The sequence below is a fragment of the Zeus faber genome, assembly GCF_960531495.2.
Source record: "Zeus faber genome assembly, chromosome: 18".
Taxonomy (NCBI): domain Eukaryota; kingdom Metazoa; phylum Chordata; class Actinopteri; order Zeiformes; family Zeidae; genus Zeus; species Zeus faber.
Genome location: NC_137210.1, coordinates 8759714 through 8786154, shown reverse-complemented (window position 1 = coordinate 8786154; position 26441 = coordinate 8759714). Strand labels below are relative to the sequence as shown.

At 41.7% G+C, this 26441-nt stretch overlaps 2 protein-coding genes across 4 annotated transcripts in view; one reads left to right on the top strand and one right to left on the bottom strand.

The window, feature by feature from the left end:
- The window catches only part of slc49a4 (solute carrier family 49 member 4), a gene marked incomplete at its 5' end in the record, with an annotated part of 42378 nt that extends 42182 nt beyond the window's left edge, over window positions 1-196 (bottom strand). For both annotated transcript variants that reach the window (XM_080018636.1, XM_080018637.1), the window contains one exon: window positions 1-196. This exon is cut by the window's left edge and continues 99 nt beyond it. In XM_080018636.1, the coding sequence (XP_079874762.1) occupies window positions 1-196 (196 nt within the window).
- Window positions 197-930: 734 nt separating this feature from the next.
- On the top strand, window positions 931-16523 carry hspbap1 (hspb associated protein 1; the record flags this gene model as incomplete). Of its 2 annotated transcripts, none has more annotated exons than XM_080019654.1 (7): window positions 931-1126; window positions 4247-4431; window positions 6727-6863; window positions 10736-10907; window positions 12220-12303; window positions 12705-12815; window positions 14516-16523. In XM_080019654.1, the coding sequence occupies 7 exons, from the start codon at window positions 931-933 to the stop codon at window positions 14993-14995; spliced, it is 1365 nt and encodes a 454-aa protein (XP_079875780.1). In that variant the 3' UTR covers window positions 14996-16523. The 2 variants fall into 2 exon arrangements, with proteins under 2 accessions (XP_079875780.1, XP_079875779.1); XM_080019653.1 differs by having other exon boundaries at window positions 12705-12822; window positions 14520-16523.
- Between the last annotated feature and the right edge of the window lie 9918 nt (window positions 16524-26441).

The following is a 26441-nucleotide window of genomic DNA, read 5'->3' as shown; positions in this document are numbered from 1 at the left end:
CCCGCACGGCGGAGTTCTGGATCGGACCCCAGAAGTTCCACACCGCGCCCTGCATAAAGGCCAGCAGGGAGAAGAGGGTCAGGACCAGCCACCTCCTGCCGTACACCCGGCTGTACACCGGCACGCTGTTCGTCTCCGGGTTGGACGGTACCACGAGCGGCTCCCGTTCGGCTTCGGTGCTCGATCGGGAACCCATCGCTGCGCGATCTCAGCCCGATTTAAAAAAAAAAAAACAAGTATATATCGGCTTTCACGGTGACACCAACGGGGAACGAGAACGTTACTTTCACAGTCACCCTCGGAAACAACAACAACTCGTTGTCATTTTACAATCGACTGAACTTCACTGCGCATGTCAAGGCGGAAGTCGTTGACGATTTCTGGAAACTGCGGCTGGTCCGCCCGCCATTTTGGACCGAACTCTACGTTCGCTGAAGCTGGGTTTTCGCCGCTGTCACGGACCCAGAATGGCGGCGGTTTCGTCGTAAACAGACGCTATGGACGATCACGTGATCTTTGTTTACTTCCGTTGTCGCCGAGCGCACTCGGTTGCACGTGTCGTGATAGGTGAGAAAAGTTCCGCGAATCGTGTTTCCCTCGTATTTTAATAACCTCAAATCGTTAGTGTGGCAGTGAGCAAAACACTTTTTTTTTCGGCGCCAATAACGGCACATTTATTGGACTGTTCCTTGTTAGAATGTGTCATGTAGGCGTTCGGGCCGACGTTACTTCTGTCAAATGTTGTGTTTTTTGCCTGTATCCACTCCAAAGAAAAGAAAATGGAGCTTGAATTGCAGTGGGCAGTCATAAAACAAGTAAAGGGTTGTTTAGTAGTGGCTGGTTATGGCACAGTAGTAGTTGCTCATGAACTGACCGGTATCCAAAGCCCAATTTTGACAACGACCTCTCTCCCTGTACGTTCTTAAAGTCATGTCCAGCCCTGACGCCACGAAACCCTTCAGCCCCACGGAGGCCCAGAGGATTCTGGGTAATCTGAACCAGCCCGCCGTCTTCCTGGACATGACCCCTGACTGGCCTGTCCGGCAGTGGACTGCAGAGCGCCTGACAGGTTCCCTAGGTGGAAAGACAATCCGGTTCAGACTGGGGAGAAAAGATGAAACTCACGGTAAGACCAGAAGATGAGAAAAAAATGGTCCAAAAAAGCAAATATATATATATATATATATATATATACGATCAGCCACAACATTAAAACCACTGACAGGTGAAGTGAATAACATTGAGTTTTGCACACCTGTTAGATGTAGGTTATTTTATTTTGCATCTGCTTATGGAAGGAAACAAGTGTTTATAGGACTGTATGGAACGAAAGCGTACGTAATGAGGACACCTTCTCTGTGACTCACTCCCTCTCTATGCCTGATGTGCAGAAAATAATCTTAAAGAGTCTACGAGCCGTGCCCTTTTCCTCCGTGCCCGGTCCTCACACTGTTTTTAGTTGTTTTATTTGGAGGAATGGGACACACAGAGAGCCGTGTGCAATTAACACATATCGAAATATAATTGATTCCCCTTATTTATAATTACTCACTGAAGTGTTATCCTTGTGCGTTTTGTACCTTTTTATCTGTTTTATCCTGTTATGGTAATGCATACTGACTGCTTGACTTAAGAATGTCAGTCGACTGGCGGATTTCCAGCTGATGTTTCGACTTGTCAACTTTCAGGGGGCGGCCCTAGTGGTTAGTACCTACCAAAAGTGGTCCAATGAAGGACAACTGGTGAACAGGCAACAGGGGTATGGACGCCCAAGAATTATTGATGTGCATGGGAAGCGAAGTCTAGCACAGAGGAGCTACTGTAGCACAAATTGCTGAAACAGTTAATGCTGACTATGATAGAAAGGTTTCAGAACGCACAGTGCATCACAGCTTGCTGCATATGGGGATGCGCAGCTGCAGATCGGTCAGAGTGCCCATGCTAACCCCTGTCCACCGCCGAAAGCACCTACAATGGGCATGTGAGTGTCAGAACTGGACCATGGAGCAGTGGAAGAAGGTGGCCTGGTCTGATGAATCACATTTTCTTTTACATCATGTGGATGGCGTCTGCTTTGTTTACCTGGGTAAGAGATGGCACCAGAATGCACTATGGGAAGGAGGCAAGCCGGCGGAGGCAGTATGATGCTCTGGGCAGTGTTCTGCTGAGAAACCTTGGGTCCTTGCATTCATGTGGATGTTATTGACATGTCCCACCTACCTAAACATTGTTGCAGACCAAGTACACCGCTTCATGGCAACGATATTTCCTAATGGCAGTGGCCTCTTTCAGCAGGATAATGCATCCTGCCACACTGCAAAAGTTGTTCAAGAATGGTTTGAGGAAAATGGCAAAATTCCCCAGATCTTAATCCGATGGAGGAAAAACAAGCCCGATCCATGGGGGCCCCATCTCACAAATTACAGGACTTAAAGGATCTGCTGCTTACGTCTTGGTGCCAGATACCACAGGACACCTTCAGAGGTCTTGTGGAGCACATGCCTCAACATGTCAGAGCTGTTTTTGAGGCATGGGGGGGGGCTACACAGGTACCTACAGGTAGTTTTAATGTTGTGGCTGATCGGTGTATATATCAAGCTAAATCAAGCTTACTTACAATAACTTAGTGACAATCATACTAAGATTGTCAACTGACTTTAAAATAGCACATTCAAATTATATATTTACAGAAGCTCATCAATCTAAACATGGGGAAAGAATTGCCAAAAACACAAATATAATGTTGGAACTATAAAATAGGATTTTCAATACCAACATGGTGTGCCAGATGGCACCTCAAATGCATGTTCAGTTATTGAGACCAGAGCTTAAATTTGATGTAATCCTTACAATGTATAAATATTTCTAAAGTCATAGCAGATGGTCCAATTTGAAGCCACTAGAGGTCATTCACCTCTGCCGTAAAGCTACAGCAGTGATTCAATTTGCAATCTCAGTATTTCAATTACCATGTTCAACCAACCAAGCCAGTATAAAAATAAGCGTTCAGCCTTGGGACCTTGTATTGTACTTGAGCAGACTCTGACCCACACGACAAATCCTGCAGAGTGCAGGTCATAATGTAGTCCGATTTCAAGCGGCACATGCCAGTCATTTGTAAGAAAAATTTACTAATTTTATCTGTCTCACAGGTGCGAATGCACAGACACAGGGAGTGACCAGCACAAACACACATGCAGGGAGTAGTGGCTAGAGAAATTCAACCTCTGCATTTCTCCCATCCCAGCCGTCCTTTCTCCAGGAGCAATGGGCAGCCCTCACTTTGATGGCACCCAGGGACCAATTCCAGGTGTAGATCCATGTTGTGGTCATGGACAGCAAAGTCTGCATGTTTTTAATTGGGGTCCTTTTTTATATTGGAGGAGACCATGTGAGCAAGGGGAGAACATGCAAACTCTGCAGAAAGTCCCCACTCGGGAGATAACCCACCTGAGCATGGTGCCAACAGCGACCCCACGTGGGAATCAAACCCAGGACCTTTTTGCTGTGAGGCAGCAGTGCAAGCACTCAAAGGAAATCTCTCCATGTTATTGTTCACAAACACGAAGAAAAACATAAAGAAAAATAAGATCTGTATGGAAAACACACACACACACAAAAATAAATTGCAACCTCAGACACATCTCCCTTCCCACCCCTAATCCTCCCTACGAGCACTGCCTAGTTGAGGATTATTGCCAGTCATTTTTTATAAATGTGATGAGTCCTCTAGTCTCTGCCAGTGAAAGTACATTCCTTTTTATTGGATTCCTTAACGCCATGGGGGTTTGCTGTATTTTTCATGTAAGCCATTAATTCAATTTAAGCATTGTTTTTCATCCTCAATCGGTCTTAATGTTTCCATTTAAATAGTATCCCTTGTTACAGAGTGAATCTACCCACAGAGACTATCCTGCAACCAAGGACAGTCGGATCTAACCCCAAAAGGATAATACATCTAAGCATTAACATCAGGCTTTCACAATTTATTTAACAAAATAAACAACAAAACTAAATTCATATCCAAAATGAAACGTGCATAGATGAATTCACAACCCCAAAATCTTTGTGAATCCTAAATCTTTTAACGGTCAGTGTGGCGTGATTGGGCTATTTTCATAGGAGATTAATGAAGTTAATTATTGAAACCGAAATATAATTATCTAATGTTCCCTGTCCGTCCTCTCTCACTCCACCCGTCTCTTTTCATCTGTTTGTCTTTTACTTTCCCCTCACCCTCTCCCAGCACCTCTGTTTGAAACACAGTGTTCCTATTTGGAGGCCAATCTGGAACAGTTCCTCGGATGGACGAGTGGCTGCTCTGGAGCAGATGTAGGAGCTTTCTCCCACTATCCGCACTCAGAGTACTGGGCCTATGCCGACTATAAGTACATCGCCTTGCTGTTCCAGGAGACACCTTCTATGTTTCAGGTAAAAGTCCCCCTATTTTTTTTCACTTTTCACCTCAGAATAAACATAATCCTAATTAAACAAAATGGCGATCATCAGGGAAAGGAAGGGGGAAAGGACCACTTGTTATTGGTGTAAAAAAAAAAACACACTTGTGGACTCCTCCTTAATCCCTTGATTCCAACATATGAGTCAAACTACCCTTGCTTTGGGAATATTTCTATTATTACGGTTCGATAGAGACTTCTAAAATCTCAAGTTTTGACCACCAGCGTTTCATCAAAAAGACTTACTCTACTCAGCAAAATGTGTGTCAATTGCTTCAGTCTTTTTATTTATTATTTCTTTATGTATTTATTTATCTGTCCATGTTTGTTTATTTATTTATTAAAAAAAAAAAAAAAATAATAATAATAATAATAATAATAATAATAATAATAATAATAATAAATAAATAAAAATAATTAATTAATTTATTAAGTCATTATTTTATTTATTTTTTACCACTGACTGAAGGGGTTTAAAATCACCCCCTTTTTGCATGGAGTTTGTAGGTGAGAGAGCTTCTTTGTTAGTTTGATAAGTGACTTTTCCTGAGGTATTAGTGAGCATCAGACGAGCTGGGGTCACGCCAACCGTCTCTGTCAAAGTAACTGATGTTTTCAAAGCGACTCTGTCAGTCAATAGCCTGATGCAAAATGGCTCTACTCAATCTAAGTGTCGACAGTGATGCATGGGTCCAAGTTGTACAAAGCAGACCTGCGAGGCCCTGAAGGGTGAAAGAAATGAACGCAACTATCATTTAATTAGGGCCTGGGCTGAAAAGTAAAGGAGGTGTTTAGGAGTGTGTAGGCGTATATTGCAGAGAGGTGGAAAAACGAATGAAAATTTGTAGTAGTAGAATTGCCATTATTTGTAATTAGTTACATCTACCATTGGTATTATAAAGTTACATTCAGTGCAAACATAAGCAAACTAACACAGTCAAAAAAACAAGGCCCGGCCTTTTATGTTACAGTTTGAAATATGAAAAATCTGAATCGGTTTTATTTTCACCAGGTCATTTACATATATGAAATTTCTTCTGGTGAGGTTTGGTGCACTTCAGTACAGACTATAAGCTTAAAAAAATAAAAGCTTAACAGTCCAAAAAATAAATTGAGAATCAAAAAAAAATAAAATAGAATGAAAAATACAATTATAATGTATACAAATAGCCAAAAATACAAAACATAAATAGTCAGATATTTAATATCTACAATTGCGATACTATGCACAGGATACATTTGTTGTGGTTGCTGTGATATATAGGTTATACATTTTAATATCAATTATTACTATGTCTTAGCGAGCCTAGTACAGTATGTACAGTGTAACCAGTGTTATTGCATATACAGTATATTATTGCACAAGTTGTGTGTGTGTGTCAGTCAGTGACAGAGTGAGTGAAAGGTGTGTGTGTGTGTGTGTGTGTGTGTGTGTGTGTGTGTGTGTGTGTGTGTGTGTGTGTGTGTGTGTGTGTGTGTGTGTGTGTGTGAGAGAGATATTCTTTGGCGATTGAAGAATCAAGATGTCAGTCAAAGGAATCGAAGGAAAAGAATAGCAGACATGCCCTGGGAGGTGCTGGGCACTTATCCGGAGCTGGGGAAAAGAAAAAAAAAAAGCCCAAATCAAAAAGGTAGCGAAGGGTGCTTGCCTTCAGACAGCTTTTCAACTAGTTGTACTTGGCATTTGACAGATTCTTTCAATTAAAACTTTAACCTTTTACCACTGCTTCCTTTTTGTTCTTGAGGCAGTGAATACTTAAAAGGTCCTGTTTTGTTCCAAGCCATTGCCGCACTTTATTGAATCTCATCTCAATGATAATAAGTTCCTATTCGGGGACCTGCAATTTTTCCCCTGTCCAAAGCCCATGCCTGTGAGCTGACCAAACACCATCTGGCCGTCTTAATGGCATGGATGTCACGTCTGTGGAGGCTGGATTTTCTTGTGTGCCATTCAGCAGTGCCCTCAATATGATAATAGTATTATTATCCAAAATACCGTCCTAATTCCCCCCCGAGCTGGGCCCCTGTACCGACAGCGAATGATTGGCAGACCAGTGTTTCAACAACGCTAGGCGGGTTTGTCTTCAAAATCCACTGTAGATGAACTGTTAATTACTTAGTATGAACATGCTTAGCCAATACGTAATGTGTCACACTGTTTTATTGACACTATTAAAAAGCTTGTTGCAATGGAAAAACTGATGGTTTCTTCCTTTCTTCCATTGTCAGTGGTTATCTTTGCCGTAAACAAGGCGTATCTATCTTGCAGGACGTAAAGTGGTCTGACTTTGGTTTTGAGGGCCGTAACGGGAAAGAGAGCACGTTATGGATTGGTACCCAGGGGGCCAACACCCCATGCCACCTGGACTCTTATGGTTGTAACCTGGTGTTGCAAGTACAAGGAAGGTAAGGACAATATCACTTTATTATGTAGGTCTGTGATATGTATGGGTTATAGGTATGGATTTTTTCTGACCACGGTGAAAAGCAATGTATAACTGTAGTCTTGGGGTTTACCGACGGGATCGGGACGTGTCCCCATCACGCACAGGGGGCAGACCTTCCAACCTGCACACCTGTGTACCAACTACGCAATTCTTAGTCAAAATACGCAGGTACGAAAAACCAGCTGAAACTACACAAAGAAAATCTTATATATATATACAGTATGTACTGTATATATTTTTTACAATTATTATTATTGTAATTTAATGATGGAAATCAATCAAAACAAAACAATACCGTACATTTATTGGGTATTTAAACTACATCTCTCGGATTGGACGAGATGGGTGTGACGCTGCATTGTGAGGTAAAATGTGAAGTGGGAAGGTTATAATAAAGCACAACGTGACCGTAATGTTAACATATAAAACGTGAGATGCACCAGGAATTGGTGGGTTTTCACCGGCCAATCAGTGTCAGATATATTTTCAGATTCTGTGCCTGTGGAATGTACAGTACACGCCCTATACTGTGCTTGTGCACTCGTAAACATGCTTCAATACTCAAACCCGATACAACGTCATGTAACGTAATTGACGGTCAAAAAAGAGCGAAAGAAAGCAACTGTTGACTGTTTGGAGGTGCTTGAAAGTAAACAAAGAAGATTAGAGAAATGATTCATCTTTCTGACAACATTCTAACATTGTGCAGACTGCGTATCTACCGCTGTCACAGCAGAGCTCTGCTCCTGCTGATGAAAAGTTTGACTCTTTTTTTGAGACTCAGTTCTTGACGAGCCACTCAGTAAAACGAGTCGTTCGATTTGATTCACTTGGTTTAACGCACGGTGAGCGAAGAAAGAGTCGGCCACTTATTTTATTGGTTTATTTTTTGTAATCATTGCAATTTATTATTTATTTGCATAGTACCATATAAATAAAATAGAAATGTATATTTGCACTTAAAGTGAAAGAGACTTTAATTTGAAGTTTAAACTGGACATTTCCATGTTAGTTATATGTTGGGTCCTACTAAAACTCAGTGAGAGTTACAGGTTGAATTATACTGAAACTTGGTGACAGTTCCATGTTCAGTTTCACTCAGTGGCAGTTTCATGTTCTATTATCTATTGTTCAGTAGTGAATAATGAACAATAATAAACCGTGTCAAAATCATCAATCTCACTATTGTGGTAACTGAAAATTGCAGTGGTAGTCTGTATGTGCAGCTGTCCAATCACGTGAGCGTGATCAGATCACACGATGTATTTGTCATCGACATACAGCAGATCTAAAATCTGAATCTGCAGGTCAGACCTAAAATAAATCTAAATTAGGAATCGGTAAAATAAAATAAGCTTCTTCTTAACAAAAACACTGTTTTGGTGCACCACTCACAGACGACCCATTTCCGACTCGCCATGAGCACGGTACCGTCGGAGCACGAGCGCACCATCGCTGGCGCGCCGTGGGCACAGTTGGTACCATCAGAGAGGGAGCGATCCGGGAGCAGAGCTGCAATTATTTAAAATCCTATAGTTATGTTTACAATGATATATTGAGGGGGGGAACTCTCTGTTTTTCCTAGGAAGGGGGGGTGTGTGTGTGTGTGTGTGTGTGTGTGTGTGTGTGTGTGTGTGTGTGTGTGTGTGTGTGTGTGTGTGTGTGTGTGTGTGTGTGTGTGTATATGTATATATATAGGTATATATATAGGTATATATATAGGTATATACACACACACACTCACCGGACACTTTATTAGGTACGCCTGTTCAATTGCTTGTTAACACAAATAGCTAATCAGCCAATCACATGGCAGCAACTCATTGCATTTAGGCATGTACACATGGTGAGGATGACTTGCTGAAGTTCAAACCGAGCGTCAGAATGGGGAAGAAAGTAGATTTAAGTGACTTTGAACATGGCATAGTTGTTGGTGCCAGACCTACTCAGAAATTGCTGACCTACTGGGATTTTCATGCATAACCATCTCTCGGGTTTACGGAGAATAGTCCGAAAAAGAGAAAATATACAGTGACCGGCAGTTGTGTGGACGGAAATGCCTTGTTGATGTCAGAGGTCAGAGGAGAATGGGCAGACTAGTTCGAGACGATAGAAAGGCACCAGTAACTCAAATAACCACTCATTACAACCATGGTATGCAGAATACCATCTCTGAACGCACAACACATCAAACCTTGAAGCAGATGGGCTACAGCAGCAGAAGACCACACCGGATGCCACTCCTGTCAGCTAAGAACAGGAAACTGAGGCACCTATTGGCACAGGCTCACCAAAAATGGACAATAGAAGATTGGAAAAACGTTACCTGGTCTAATGAGTCTCGATTTCAGCTGCGACATTCAGTTGGTAGGGTCAGAATTTAGCGTAAACAACATGAAAGCATGGATCCATCCTGCCTTGTAGCAACGGTTCAGGCTGGTGGTGGTGGTGTACTGGTGTGCGGGATATTTTCTTGGCACATTTTGGCCCTTAGTACTAATTGAGCATGGTTTAAACGCCACAGCATACCTGAGTATTGTTGCTGACCATGTCCATCCCTTTATGAGCACAGTGTACCCATCTTCTGATGGCTACTTACGGCAGGATCATGCACCGTGTCACAAAGCTCAAATCATCTCAAACTGGTTTCTTGAACATGACAATGAGTTCACTGTACTCCAATGGCCTCCACAGTCACCAGATCTCAATCCAGTAGAGCACCTTTGGGATGTGGTGGAACGGGAGATTTGCATCATGGATGTGCCGCCGACAAATCTGCAGCAACTGCGTGATGCTATCATATCAATATGGACCAAAATCTCTGAGGAATGTTTCCAACACCTTGTTGATCGATGCAACGAAGAATTAAGGCAGTTCTGAAGGCAAAATGGGGTCCAACCCAGTACAAGCAAGGTGTAACTCATAAAGGTGTGTGTGTGTGTGTGTGTGTGTGTGTGTGTGTGTGTGTGTGTGTGTGTGTGTGTGTGTGTGTGTGTGTGTGTGTGTGTGTGTGTGTGTGTGTGTGTGTGTGTGTGTGTGTGTGTGTGTGTGTTGTATAGATTGCACATTCTGTGTGTGTGTCTTGCCCCAATTGATTCTGGAGAATAAGGTCTATGATTATATCATAGCGCCTCCAAGCAGCAGAAAAGGCCCCAAGGCCACCCCTGAGGCGTACAGGTGGCCGCAGGAAAGCCCCGAGCACCCTGTTCTGTAGCCAGAGAAGCCAGAAGCCCAGGGAGGAACACCCACACCCGGCCCCGAGGAGCATAGCCCAGTTCCGGAGCGAGTGAGGAGAACCAGCACCCCTGAGGCACACACATACAACCCACCCCCATGTGCAGGCACAAAACACAGGCGCAGAACCCAGGTCCCATGCCAACAGGCCAACACCCCGCACGAACCACCCGCCACACAGGCAGCGCATGGGCGCCACACACAACCGGCCAGAATCCCCATCCAGCCACGAGCCCCAAGCGCCCATCCACGTAGCCAAGTGTGCATAGTGTGGGGCACCAGGATGTCAGCCCCCACTCCCCTGCCGCCGGCTGCCAGCCGCCAGATATGTTGGCCTTCCACCACCCCAAGCACCCGCCGCAGAGAAGCTGCACAGAGGGAGCAAAGTCCGACAGCCGCCCCACACAATCAACCCACACCCACGACAACAAGCGGCCTTCTCGGGGCCCCAGAAGGCCCCCAGCGGGGATGCGGAGAGCAACATGCCAGAAACCACCAGGCGCAGACCGCACCACGTTCCAGACAGTAGAGTTTATTTCACCTTTCACAGTCATCCTCAGTCCTTTTTGATGACTCAGATCCTTCCCATGTGGACAGGAAGCGTTGGCACCTGTTCCCTCCTGAAGACACGGCCAACATGTACCCCACCAGGATCCCCTACGAGGAGTCCAGCATCTTCAGCCAGGTGGACGTTGTCTATCCAAACCTGGGGAGGTTCCCTGCCTTCAGAGGGGCCAGGGCTCACAGTGTCACCCTGCTGCCTGGACAGGTCAGTGTTGCCAGTTTTACAGTACAGAAATTAGAGGTGATTGAGAATTGGGATAAAGCATCAAACAGTGCGTTTGGAAATGTAGTCATGCAATGTTTAGAATGTGTTTGATGACTCAGATGAGTGGTCTTCTTTACTGGGACAAAGGACTTGTGCCACAGAAGAAGTAATCATAAACTATACTTTATTGCCCATTCAGTCGTCAGTTTGAACTACTTATCTGCTAAAGGAATGACCAAGATGGTGGTTATCAGATCAGTTCAGTGCCTCAAATCCACACCAGCGAATCAACGGACACACAGAGGAATGTGCCTCACTCTTTCTCATCTCAAAGTAAATTGTGTGTGTTCTTCCATCAGAAGTTGTCTGCTGCCATCACCACAGTTTTTAAGAAGTCACTTCAGCCCTGCATGACTTTCTCAATGTTTTCCACCCCTTCCTCCCTCCCTCCCCTTTAATTTCTTTCCCAGTCTTGTCCAGCGTTCAGCAGCAAATGTCTTTCAGTCTTCAAAAATTGACAAAGCAATTAGCCATCCGTCCCTCTCACTATCTGCAAGCTTCAATCCTCCTATCGGCAGCACCAAACTCCATTGTCACAGTGTCTGCATAATCTCATGTTGAAGTAATGAGTCTGTTTGCATGGTGTCAACCCACATGAGCTCTTTGACCTGAAGTATTTGAGGATGGAATATTTTTGTAAACAAAATAATTGATTATAGAGACTAACAAGGCTAACGCTGAACGTTGTGCAGAAGACTTTAGCTCACCCCAATTCTCTCTGCCTACAATTCCACTGGCCAATTGGTGGTGTAATAAACCCTGATCTTCCAATTGAGCCCCATCAGTGCCAAGGCGCTCAGAAATATTTCACCTGTCAGCATAAATGAGATATTGCTGGGCAATACAGTGATTTCTCTATCAAATGGGTTCACCTCTGCAAATCAAACAAAGCACAGGCCATTTCTCTAACCCTGTCAATGTGCAGGGCACAGATGAATTAGATCTGCTATGCAGTAAGGGAATCAATAAGGCTTGGCCATTCTAAAGGAGATTGGAGTCACTTCATAGCAGGTGACCCATTGACAGGCTGTTCTGCTAGATAAGGGTACATGCCACCACCTAGTGGATGGTCTCTACAGCTCTGTATTCCATCACTTCCCAGCAACGGAAAAAACACCAGCAGAATCAATAAGCAGCCCAGGGAGTTTAGGACAAAGTTCTTATGCAGTAAATGGTTTATGGCCGACTAGAAGCACTAGACCAAGAGAGATCTTTGACATTTGACCCTCAAAAGAAAATTGTTTCTCTTCAGGTGCTGTTTGTCCCCAGGCACTGGTGGCACTATGTGGAGTCAGTGGACCCCCTGACGGTTAGTGTCAATTCCTGGATTGAGATGGTGAGTAAAAGCCCCTCAACACCCTACTCCTCTATCTGCATCGACCACTGAGCCCACAGATTAACATTTGAGGTGAGGTGAGCCATGGCACAGGCAGATGGATAGCTGCTTCTAAGAGCATGACATGTTCCCAGAAAATGGCCACTCTCCACTTTGAGTAATGAACACACCTGGTAGAAAAAGATACCCATTACTATGATGAGTGTGTGCACCTTAGCCGCCATACAAATGTTTATTCAGATAGTAAGGCACTCTCTGGCCTCTCTTGCAAGGTCACAGGCACAACAGAAAGTTTTTTGACTTTTCTTTATCGAATGTCTGCTGTTATTCTTTTCATTTCAAATCATACATACAAATCAGACAGCAAGTTAACACTTTGCTGATTTGCCGTCCTTTGACAGGAGGTGGATGATGAAGCTAGAGTCGGCGAGGCTGTGACCAAGGCTGTTGTTTGCGCCATGAAAATGACACCTAGCGACAACAGCGATGACCAGTGGCTCAATCCTACCGAGGTAGAAAGTGAACACAAAGGTTTTGTTAATACTGCCCTTTTGGAAATGGAAATTCTGTGTCATGCTGCCCACTGGTCTGCTTCTATAGTGGTTTTTGAAGCAATTCATATTGTTTTGTTTGGATGTGAAACCCAATTTTATCAAGATAAGAATTTCCCGCCAGCTTTATACTTTTGAGTTTGTAAAACCTGGAGCCTCCACCGCGTAGACTGCATATCCAACCTAGCAGCTGGGCAGGAATAAGCTGATAAAAACACAAATGAGAGAGAGAGGGCTCTCACACTTACATGAGATCCAGGCAGATTATATATAAAAATAAAACACCAAATGCTACTTGTAGCAACATAAAGATAAGTTAAAGACACTGATCTCCTGAACCCAATTTTATAGCTAAACAAACAGATTATTTTTGACTAATAACAGACACGATTTCATCCAACCTGTCTCAGATGAGAAAACACTCCCTTGATCCCTACGGGGAAATTCAGCTGTTACAGCAGCAGAAGTTGACAAACCAGTGGAGCTGGAATTAACGGGTAGTGTCACTTCTCCAGCTGACTCTGTTAACTTGAGAGCCCAGTATGGGCAGGGGGCTGGTAAACTAAAGTAAAGGATTACTGCAGTTGTGATTCTTTAACTAGTAACCTTTACTTGAAACATTTCCCACAAATGATTTTGCCATCGACTTCCTAACAGTAGGAAGTACACCAGGCCCTTTGGCACAGTGTACATGCACAGAGCTGGGTTTTTCACTGGCTCCCCCGACTACATGGTGAAGTGTCGCAGACCAAGCGAGGAGGAGTATTGGAAACTAAAACAATCTTTTTGATTTCTGCCTATTACTTATTTAAAAAATACATTACAACATGTTGATCTTGTTTAGACTGTCACAATATGAACTCTGATTGTGCATATACTTTAAGTTAAACAAAGTCAGTTATCCAGTTAAAAGGTATTACTTTTTTAATGGTAGTCCGCCATAAATAACTTTTAATATACTTGAAATGTGAGCTACAACAGTAATTCAGTAGGGCACGATTATGCTGTTTGTTCTTTGTATTTAATACGTGTCTTGATCAATAAGCAAATTCAACAGCTCTCGGTCTCTGGTACAATGTAGACTCATATAAAACACAATTAAATTTATTCTATTAAATTTAATCTATTTAGTTTTCAGAGGGGATGGTAGCTCAGGCGGTAGAGCTGGTCGTCTAGTGATCTAAAGGTCGCTGGTTCGATCCCAGGCTCCTCCTGCTAGCATGCTGTAGTGTCCTTGAGCAAGACACTTAACCCCTAATTGCTCCTGATGGCTGCGTCCGTCGGTGTAATTGTAAGTCACTTTGGATAAAAGCGTCTGCTAAATGCAATATAATGTAATGTAATGTTTTGCCTTGTGTTTCTATGGAAAAGGCTCGCGTAGCCGGGCGCATTTGGAAAAAGAAAAAAATAGACCGATCGCAAAATAATAGGGAAATGCCATGTGCCCAGTGGAGCTGCAACAGTGGATTAATGCTGTGCTGCGGCCGAATGCTGCGTTAACGCGTCTGGTATACTTCTACTGTCAGATATGTCGTAAGCTACCCCGCTCATAAAACAGGACAAGTTAAGAGAAGTTTAGATCAGCTTGCATAAAGGCGAAGGCAATGTGTGACAATAAAATTAGCTTCTACCATGCCAATTTTCTCCCTCTTCTTTTGCAGGAAGGCGTGTCATCTCATGATGAAAACATGCAGTGGCTAAACCTGGCGGTGCAGGCATTCATACAGAAACAGAGAAGCAGCCGGTGCAGAGATGGGGCCGCTAGCCCCAGGGCATCTCACCCAGCCAAGCGACTCAAGAAGAGCGCTGGTGAGGCTCAGATGCCTTCCACGGTCTCCTTCGGGCCTCATCTTATCCCAGTTACAGAAACACAGGTAGAGCACCTTCCAGACCACACTGAGGCACTCCCCGGGAACTGCACAGGGTGTACTGTCAGCCCCATCCCTAATCCAGATCAATGTAGCGCGGCTCTACAGGCAGATGGGACATCGGAGGAAGAGCGAGAGGAACCGGAACACACCTCAATCACCACCAATGACCTGTTGGAATGCCTGCTGCATCCCCATGTCATTTCACGTGTCACTCAGCTGCTGCTGGAGAAGCAGAACAGGACCCAAAGGACCACACAAGCATCCTTGTAGTACCATTTATGAATATATACGGACATGTGGATTGTGCTGTTATTGGTCAATTCAAATGAAAGTCATTGTCATCAGCGCGTATAATAAATGGGGGCCATGAAGTGCATCAGTACTTAAAGTAGACATTAAACACACATTCACATCTTCAATATGCCAAAGGAAGATGGTGTTAAACCGCAATGGTTGAGGAAGAAAGAGGAGGATCAATGAGGATCCTTCCATGAAGATTTTTTGATCGTCCCCTCCTAATCCATAAAGATCACACTAAAGGTTTATATCAGTCAAGTAAATGTTCACAAAAACGTCCTGTTCAAATTCAATCTTAGATACACCGATTAATATTCATAAGATGTGGACATAAATTTTCTTTACAACATTGCCCTGACATTTGCTATTGAGAAGTGCCGCTGAATAGCCAGCAAGCGCAGATTATTATGGTTAGGTGATTGATGATCTCCGTCTCAAGACTGATGGATGAAGTGAAATTAGATTTATGTTTCCACATCTGTTGTCACATCTTGGAGAAAGTTAGGATGGTCTAATGAACTTGTATAATAAATATAATTTACAGGGGAATTCGATTGGAATAAAATTGTGGTGCAACAGTCTTTTATGAAAATACATAAACATATTTCTACGAACAAAAGGCAATTTTTATATTTTATAAAAAACAATAACTACAGCATCTGTCAGACATAAAAATGTATGTATATAAATTGATTGGGAGCAGTAATGATTATACTGTACTAAGAGTACACTACTGAGTGCTACTGTAGTTTTGACAAATTTTTCCAATAGCTATGTTAATGTTTTCTTTCAAAGGCGGTTCTTAGCCATTTGATTATAGTATTCTCAAAGATTTAAAGAAACTAAGATCTCTAAGAACATTTAAAAATGACTTGTGATAGCATTGTTTAATTGCTTTCAAACCCAAACTATATACTTTAAGTTGTGCAAGCAGGCAATCTGATAACACAGCCGGCCAAAGAGACATGCAGTTACCTGGCTTTTTCATTAGCTGTTGATGAAAGCACAGACAACCTGGATACAGCGCATCTATCCAATTTTATAAGAGGCATGAAGGCAGACTTCACTGTCAGTGAGGAGCTCTTGGATGTAGCTGCCACGCATGGGACGACAACGGGGAGGGACATTTTTGATGCGGTGGAGAGGTCCATAAGTAAAACTAAATGACCCTGGGAAAAGTTGGTGGAGCTAACTACCAATGGTGCACCTGCAATTTGTGCATCACCTCATCAACTTCACCCAGAACTTGACCGATATAGCTTGGACTGAGACAATCCTATTTTGAGTTAATTACATCTCTCACACATGTTCTTAGCAGCCCCACAATTATTTGTTGTACCAAAGTTCAGCCCCTCTCTGTGACAAAAAAGTTTAGAAAAAAGTTGATGTAATAACTTGTGTTTGATATTTGTCTTTGTTATTCACTTGAAAAATGTGATCTTTGATTGATGGAGTAATGTGGGTTTTTTAACCTGATAAATTAAAGGGTTTTATGTTATAACACAGTGCAATGTGCTTACATATCATTTTACATTTATGTAAATGCATGTACAATATTTTAATAAATAATAATCAAATGCAGAGACTGACTAATGAGTAGTTACATTTATACAGTGTTACAAATACGACCGGCCCTTTGAGGGCAACCATAATGCTGATGTGGCCCGGGCTGAAAATGAGTTTGACACCCCTGCTTTAAATGATTTTTCACGTTTAAAATAGGACAATAACCTTATTTGTATGTTACGTGGCTTTTAAAATACATTGGAATATGATTGGGGGCCATAATCTTGTAAATGACACCTGACCAATGGCACACAGCCTCTCTTTTCTATAAAACTCTCTCCAACAGAAGTAAGGGCGGACTTATCAGACCACTGTTTTGAAGCATGACTGTATCTTTGTCTTTAGTCTGTAGAATAAATATCTGTAGTGGACAGGACAACCTCAATGACGACGCAGTGAGAATTCTCCAACACCGACCAGGTTCTCCAGCTGGGACTGTCGTGACCAAAAAGGTCCAGACCTGGGAACATGAGATTTCTGGATCCCGGGGTGATGTTTCTATCTATTCTGGCCTCAAAAAACTTGGAAGATAAAACACTGGAACCGGATGCAAAAAGGTTTATTGTGTATCCGAGCGTCAAGTACAGCAATAAACATTAAGATGGATTCCATTGTCTAACTAATAAACTGATCCCTTGGACTTCCTTATAAACCCACAAAGTTATCTCCTCCCATTACATGTCCTGCCCCATTTCAGCGCCAGGAACCAGTTATAGTCTTGTTACCATGGTTGTCCTATTTTTCTTTTGGGGGATTGGTTAAAGAACCAATCCCAGTCTTTGTGGGGTGTGGGACAATCACAATCCTGTTACCATGCGCACTCCCTTTTCCTGGAAAAGGGTTTTTTCTATGATTCCTAGAACTCCTGCGCCATACCATATATGGGCATACGGCCATATTGATTAAACTGTACTTGATTGGGCCTGTTTTTGTAGAAGACTTGAGTCCTTTCTGTTATTTCATTACTTCACCTTTTGGGGTTTTATAGGACACATTTTTAAAGTTTTTTTTAAATACATATACCTTGAATAATTTTGGTTTAAAATAACATGTAATCAGTTTCTTTTCATGTGGGGTTAAATAATTAACCACAACAGGACCCTTCCATCCAGTGCGCCTCCGTCATTCACGTCCCTGGTCGGGCGCCACTTGCAGCCGGCTGTCTATGCTGGTTCGGTGAAATGATAGAGTGAGACACAGGGTTGGAGAAAGTTCACCCGCTCACTGGGTTTTATTCAGGACTTCAACAGAAATCACATTCAGGTGCGGGAATGATAACAGTAAAAACACAGAATGGAGGTTTTCCCGGTGCCAGTCAGCAAGCACTCCGCTCTGCATGCTCTCTCAGGCCCTCTCTCTCTCTCACTGAAAGACAAACACAGACATTAAGAAACCCATCCCCAGCAACCGCTGGCCATACAGCTTAATTGGCCACAGCCGGTGTTGAATGCGAGGAGAGCCAGACTACCGACCCGACTTCCCCTAGCACCCAGCCAACGCCGCGACCATATTACCCGTCTGCCACAATAATATTCTATCAATTTGCTATATGTGGTGAAATTACATCAGTTGTTTTTCCTTTTAAAACATTATTGATCTGGTATGACCATAATTTAGCAGTTGCAAACATTAACTACTCTAGACAAGTTTGTGCACAGACACACAGATATCCAGAAGTTAACATTACAACTGCAGCAACTAATACCCAACTGTTGTATCTTATGTAAACTACACCAATTAAATAATACCAATTATCCTTCAAAAATACCGTTCATTAAATCCAGTATGTTTTCACAGTGGCCAACTGGCAAACCGTTCTAATCACAATTTAGTTTTTGTAGCTAAGCAGAAATCTGAGGTGGGCTACATTTAAAGTTTGGTGCTTTTTTCGATAGCGTTCAGGTTTGTCTCCTCTTTATGTATTTTCTTCAGCTCACCCTCATCTTCTGCCTCCATGGGATCTTCCAGGTAGACTTTGTCAAGCTGCTCCAAGTCAAAGTATGTGTAGAAGTGGGCCATGATGGAGAAAATGATGCAGACCGCTACCAACAGCCCCGCAAACAGCACAAACTCTGCCCACTGAAATTAAAATGAGGGGTTAACCTTAAATTACCAGCACTGCTGTGGTGCACATGCTATTCTGTAATTTGGCCGCAGGGCTGGATCCCCTTGATATTGTTCCTGGAAAATTCTCAGAAATTTGAAATCTTAAACTTTTAGAAACAGAAGAATAGCAGAAGCTACAATCAATGTCAAAAACACCAAGTGGTTGAAATTTTATCCAAATTGATCTACATGTGGAGCAGAAATTTATGAAAAACCGACCAAATTTGACCAATATCACAGGCGGAATCCAATGCATTTCACGGCAAAATATGTCCAACCTGACTTAAAGTATCTGGAACACAACAATGGTAGAAGCTACACAGTTCAGGTGTAATTTAAACCAGTATGTCACAAGGATCTCGTAGTTCAAATTTTATTCAAATCGATCCACATATGAAGCAGATATTAGTAAAAAACTGAAAAACTTTGACCCCAAATATTCAGGTGGTCATACTTGACCGACACGCTACTGTTCGTAAACAAAATGAACAAGATGAGATTGACAGTAAGACGCTTCATGACGCTATCATATAATTTAATATAAATGTACAGATTCCAATTCAGAATGTACATTGGCACCATGTCAAGTGTGCGGGGTAGACTCCATCGCGCTGTAGTGGTTCGACATTACAAACTTTACGTGTATATTTCTGTAGTTTCTTACCTGGTAGATGTCTGTGGATCTGTTCGATTGATCTTATATCTCTTTGATCCCCATTACTTTTCAAGATTCATAAAAAATACGAAAAAAAGTAGTCCATAAAAACTTGTGACCACGTCAAGTCGAATCCACTGAAATGTGCGACTGAGTGATGTGTTCACAATCTAGCTAGGCGTTGGAAAATAGAAGCTGTGCAATAGTAATTACTTACAGAAATACCACAACATTTTTTGTATTTCATAGAAACGTAACTTACTGAAAATGTAATTTAAAAAAAAGTCACCAAGTCAGGAAGAAAGTCACCAATTAATTACCTAAGTTCAACTGCTATCGTAAATCTCCGTAAATACGTCACTTCAAACATGTCACATGAACAGTCAATCATACAGCAGGAGCGCCGGTGCTTCCTCCGCTCGGCAACACGCAGTGGGGATGAGGTCCCCAGGAGCTGACACGGCGGGTCTTCCTAAAACACCAATTTGAACTGGAACTCGCACTCCTTCCAACCTGAGCCCGGCGTGGCCCCCATCCCCACAAAAGGAGAGTGATTCAGAAAAGAATCCGATATAAAAGAGATTCCCTCAGTCTGCTCCAAACGTCCCCACATACAATCACAGAGCGCAGATTCAGGAACCTCGGAATCTCCAAAAGCTGTAATACGTACCTAACATGACTAAACTGGACCCTGTGTATTGCTGCCTGCAGCTATATTTGTAACTGTATTTGTATTCATTGAAATCAGTCATCCAAATAGGGACCAAAGCCAACATTAATGTTTGTTTTTCTCAAGTGCTTCTGACCTTAAATGATGATATGCATACAATATTATTTTCGTCCAAATGTTTCATTTAGTTAAAAAATTTGTATTTTTAAAATCACCTCCTTAAGATAAGATAAGATAAGATAAGATAAGATTGTACTCTATTGATCCCCGAAGGGGAAATTCAAGCATTGGCGAAGCATAGAGTAAAGAGTAACAGCAGGAGAATGTAAATTAAATGTAAGATTCATACATACATACATACATACATACTTTACATACAATGAGAACAACAGTAATCATTGAATAATAGAATAAGTAGAATAAGTAATAATAATAACAATAAACGGCTCAGAATCTACAACAAATTATTTAAATGAAATGCAAGATAATTTCTTTTTTTTAATAAAAGTAATACTAGTAGTGTATTTATATATACAAGGGACATTTTTTAAAACCTCCCACAATTTTACAGATATCTCACCTGATCAAGCCCGGCCCCCTCCGCCACAATTACCATTATGATGTTTCCAAAGGCAACGGTGAGCAGCCAACTGGCTTGCAGCACAGACTTCATATTTGCTGGAGCCTGAGAAGGTGGGGATGAGGGAGGAGATGTAGCACTGTGTAAATTGTATTTGAGTAAAGAAAGGTGTGACGGACACCAACTAACCCCGTTTCAGAAAGTCAGAAAGCCACTACTTCTCAGATAATGCCCAACGCAGCTATTACTACTGATGCAGGGATGGTTCAGAAGCTGTGGTTTTTTCACCAGCATAGGTAGTTTTTGAGTGTCAAGCAGACCAGCCTGTAAGACCTAACTGCCACTCTCTTAATTTGAGATGCATTGTGCAAAAGGGTCTGTTTTGCATTGTGTACTTGTACTATCTTTGGAAAAAAGCCCCTGTTGATAATGAAAATGATATATGATTTCTCTCACAGATCTAAAGAACAGAATATAGCTGAGATACTCTAGTTTTGTTTGTATTGGGACAAACCTGTGAGTAGGAGAACTCCAGGCCAGTAATGGAGAACATCACCTCCCCGGCTGTGATGAGGACGTATTGTGGGATCTGCCAAGCGATGTTTATGTTGTTGGCCTTAATATCCACCATCCTGCGGGCCACAATCCTACCCCATTCCTAACAATGCAGGTGGAGGCTGTAACTAGCTGCATCTTGTGCACCCTGCTAATGGATATCCAGTTTGAAGTTATTAATGATTCAAGATATTCCCAGATCTAAAAACACACCTCCATGAGTACGAACGTATAGGAAGCTCCAAAGTCGAGCAGACTCAAGTCGAGGGAAGAGCACTTGTTAGATGACGACTTACAGCTGACTTCCGGGTATCTAGCAAACAGCATAGATTAACTCTTAGATGTTTTTGGACTTTTAATTTTGCTGGTAAATACAGACCAGTCCTCATTTTAATGAGCTACAATTACAAAAAGATATATGTAAAATCTCTTATTTCCAAGAGACATACACATAAACATATCAGTGTTTACAGATGGATTTAAAAATAGATGTTAACTAAAGATAGCATGTTGACTCATCCAGAGATGGATGATAATTTATAAAATTATTATGAATAAGCTTGACTCAAGCAGCCATCTATACTATACGGGTCATTTATTAAGCTTGTTCGTACTTACCTATTCCTTTCAACTGTCTTGTATGGAGAGACATCGTAGCCCGTAGGGATGTGGACACCCACATCCCCAACAGTTAGGTTTATAGCCTCAAGCTGCGTGTTAATGAACCTGTGTAGGATACCAATAAGGTTTGCTTGCAAAATATTGATACATTTCTATATATCTATATACACAATCAGCCACAACATTAAAAACCACTGACAGGTGAGACGCGGATCTAAAGCCCTCCACGAAGCGTCTCACAGCGGAGATGGAAGTTGTAAAAAAAGAAAAGAAAATAATGAAAGAGACTATCCTGGATATACAATCCAGAAGTATGCAGGACAACCTCATCTTTTCTAGGATCCCAGATAACAACACCGAGTCCCCAGAAAATATGGTGAAAGACTTTCTCCGCACCGCCCTGAAACTCCTGACTGACACCGTGAAGCAGATCACCTTTCACCGTGTTCATCGACTGGGACACCGTGTGGGGAACCGTCCCCACTCCATCACTGCTAAGTTTGAACACTTCAATCACAAGGAGCTGGTTAAAAGCAAAGGACGGGAGCTGAAAGGAACCACGCTGGGTATGAACAACCAATTCCCCCGGGAGATCAACGACCAATGGAAAGTGCTGTATCCTGTCCTGAAGGAGAACCAGAAGAAGGGTTTACGCGTATTGATGGTTGTTGATTAGCTGTATATAGACGGTCTGTTATACCGAGACTCCTCCACCACACCCTGGTTATTTTGATAATTATTTATGTATTCTTGTTATTCTGGTTATTATATACTGCAAGATGTAGGAATAGGCATGCTATCTATGTCAGGATTCAAAATATTGCTCCCTCTCATCTCACCTTCCTAATTCCCCTCCCTACTTCTCTCATCATCTCACCTCCCTAATCCATCTCTCCTTACTTCTCCTATCACTCTCAGTCTATAATGTCTCTCACTTTATGTATGTCTAATCCGGCAATGTTCTGTGTTTATCTTTGTCTACTTGTCACTTGTTTGTGTAGTTATGTATCCCTACAAACTTCCTACAATACTATGGCAGTAAAAAGGAATGTAAAGGAGGAAATCCCAGATATCTATGGGAAAGCATGGGAACGGTAGTATAGCTATTACCTTGGATGCACTGTGCCATCACCCCCTAACTAGCTTCAATGACACCCATTAAGTTTGTTAGTTGGAATGTGAGAGGCTTAGGCTTACCTGTGAGTTGTCTTGGAATGTGTGGTGTCCCAAGACAGCCCCATCATATAAGATAATTACTAAAAGACGGTGCCAGAGGGAGAGCACATCACCAGGGGTCCTGGTGATAAGGGAGGGGGAATGTGACCTGTGACCTATGTAGAGGAACCAAAAGGGTCAACATTGTCTTTGTAGGGGAACCAAATGGTCAACGTTGTCTTTGGGCAAGCATAAAAGACTCACCCGAGTTTAATTCGGCAGAGAATCCATCCCGCTCTGTTCTCTCCCAGGCCAACCATGGAAAGTCTGGTCTAATGCAGTTCTTTTGTAATAAACCTATTATTTTACTCAAGTCAGCATCAGCAGTCACTCCTTCTTCATCAACACATCCAATTAATCAAGAAACTACAAAGTGACGTCACGAACCAGGATCTGTTGGGCATCACCTGCCGATGCTGCCTGCTCCAGCGAATTACCACTCTCAGGGTGAGTGCCCTCTCACAAATTGAGCTGTGTGTGGTTCTTGAAGCGGTAGTGTTTTGTGCAGATAGAGTGCACTGACAATAGCAGATTGTGCAGAGATGGAGATGATGTGTTGATGTGTGAAATGAGTTTCCGTCTCAATTGGGGTTTATTAAGTTGTAAAAGACGTAAATAAGGGGAATAAGAGAATAATGAACGAAGAAAAAGAGAATTAAGGAGAAATAGAGAATAGAGACGAGAGAAATAAAAGATGAAGTTAAAGTAAAAGTCAAAGGCTTAAAAGATGTGGAGAAAGTTGAAGTAAAAAGTAATTGTAGAATGGCAGAACTAGTAGCCAAAAGTTATTTAAATAACCATGCAAGATTAATGAAGACAGGACCTGTATCTCCTTGAACAGTAAGACATGTGTACAGTAAATGCTGTGTGAAAGTTGGCCGAATGAAAATAGAATATAATCAAATCTAGGTAGGAAAAACAAAGAGGAAATAACCCTGGCCAGGGGAATTCTGAGGTTCATAAAATGATATGAATGAAGATGAAAAAGATGAAAGTAAAGTGAAAAAGAGATAAAAGTTAAAAGCCTAAAGTAAGATGAAAAAGATGAAAAGTGAAGTAAAAAGACTTACAAGTTAAAGGCTTAAAAGATGAAAAATAAAGTTTGAGTAAAAATGGGGAAAAGCAGGGCTGAACCAGCCGAGGAGAATGAGTGCACATTGAACATGCATGCTGAAATCTGATTAAAAAGATAATTTGTTAAAAGTTTGGCCAAAGTGAAAATTTAAAAGACTGGCCAAAGTGAAAATCTTGATGAATTTAGAAAAGTGTAAATAAGTCGATGTTAAAGTATAAAGTTAAGCGCTGTTGAAGTTTTTGGAGAATCAGATGTGCTGCCGGAAAGACATGTCTTTTTCCTTTTGGTGTGTGAGTGTGCCTGTGTGGGTGTGTGGGTGCCGCGGCTAAAGAGGTGTGACGAGATTTGTCTATTGTTCGTGTATATGTAAAAATGATATATAGAATACATGGGTTATTAAATAGGTATACATATGTGGTGAGCAGTTGAATAATACATAAAGAGAAACATGTCTTGCCCCTTAGTGATAAATATATGTTAGCCTGTTCACGGACTTTGTAAAGCTGATAAGAAAGATTATGAGCCTTTCTTTAAGGACGTTTGATAAATATATATGAGCCTTTTTCTTTAAGGATGTTTGATAAATATATATGAGCCTTTTTCTTTAAGGACGTTTGATAATATATATATGAGCCTTTTTCTTTCAAGGACGTTTTGTACATTCGATAAAGGATATGACCCTCACAGGACTTTATATATATTTGATAACAAAATAAGCCTTCTTGAGAGAAGGACTAGAATCACCAGAAACAGCCTACACATGCATGTACACATTCAGAAAATAAAAGAAAATCTCCTGCTCTGAATTATGGGTAGGATTTGTGGATTGTTTAATTGATATGGGTTTTTATTTCTTTGTCTTTTTGTGCTTGGGTTGTGTGTGTGACAGTGCTTGCTGTGAGTCCTGTTGGTTTAAAGAGCAGATAGTCTTGTTGAAATAGAAGGAAAAGCTGGGTTTTTGATGCAAGAGAAGAGGTTATGTGTTTCGGCTGCTGAGTTAAAGGAACCAGCTTTGATTTATGACTCTGTGCGTAACTGCATTGGGCTGGGCTGTTCCAACGGGGAGCTAGAACAGGATGTTCACTCACTGACGACCAGTGCAAACTGGAAGTTGTGCCTAAATTTAAGAGGTGGAGCAAGGGGTGGTGCTTCATACAGAGTGGAACTTGGTCGACTCCTCCTGACAAGAGGGGCGGAGAAGAAGCCCCCTCCTCTCTCTCTCCTTTCTTAGTATGATGGAAGAAAATAAATTAATTAATGAATATTAAAATAAAATAAATAAAAATTAAATTAAATTAAATAGGAAAATAGAATAAAAATAATTAATTAGAGGTGATATTAGATTGACTAATGTACTCTTTAGATTTAAATGCATCATGTGAATAAAAGTAAACATTGCTTTATTTCAAATGTGCAAGAAATAAAAAAACTGATAATGTATGTCTCATTGAATTATATTATAGTATGTGTAAGAATTTAGAGTGGTCTTAAGACACTGAACTCTTGTGCTGTACTTTTTGTTTTTTCTTTCTTCCTCTCTTTCACTTTGCTGAGTGAGAGCTGGGGGAAAGACAGAGAAGATGGAATGTGTCTGAATTGGATCATCCAAGGGGCAGATGACAAGACATCTGGCAGTTCTTCACAGACACTGGGAGCTTGCGGAACGCATAGAAAGTCTGATTTCCGTGAATCAGGCCAGTGCGGTCTATCCACAAACTCTTTTCAATAGACACCTGCATTTACCTATATGTGTGTACATCTAGTTGTAACCTAAATGATTGCTTGTTTTCGCATATAGGCTTACAGTAGTTATTTTTCTTATATTGCGTTTGCAATTAGTTAGTAAGAGACTTGACAACAGGCTGACTAATCAAGGCATTCGCCTAATAAATGGAGTATTATTGATTTGATTGATCACATGCGGAAAAGCTGATTTGATTTAAATATGGTTGAGTGCTGTGAATATTGGTTTCATTATCTGAGTATGGTATACTTTGATTGAGGCTGTTTTCCCCTTATTAAAGATATTGTAAAAATATCAGGAAAATGGAGCAAGCGGTGGCCTGACATTGAACAACCATGGCCAACTGAAGGAACTCTTAACCCGGATGTGATTAAAACAATGCATGTGCTTGTGTCCACATATAAAGTGAATCAAAAGAAAGGAAAAATAGGAAAGAGACGCACGGAGAAAAGACAAACAGAACTTGGCATTCTGGATCTGTTCATAAAGGAGGGACAGACATGGTTGGAAGCTGCAAAAGAAAAAAGAGAACAAAGTAGACAAGAAATAAAGAAAAATGAAAAGGAAGCAGAAAATTGATGGAGAAGATTACCCTACCCTTCTCACATACAGCATCTGTAAAGAAGATGTCA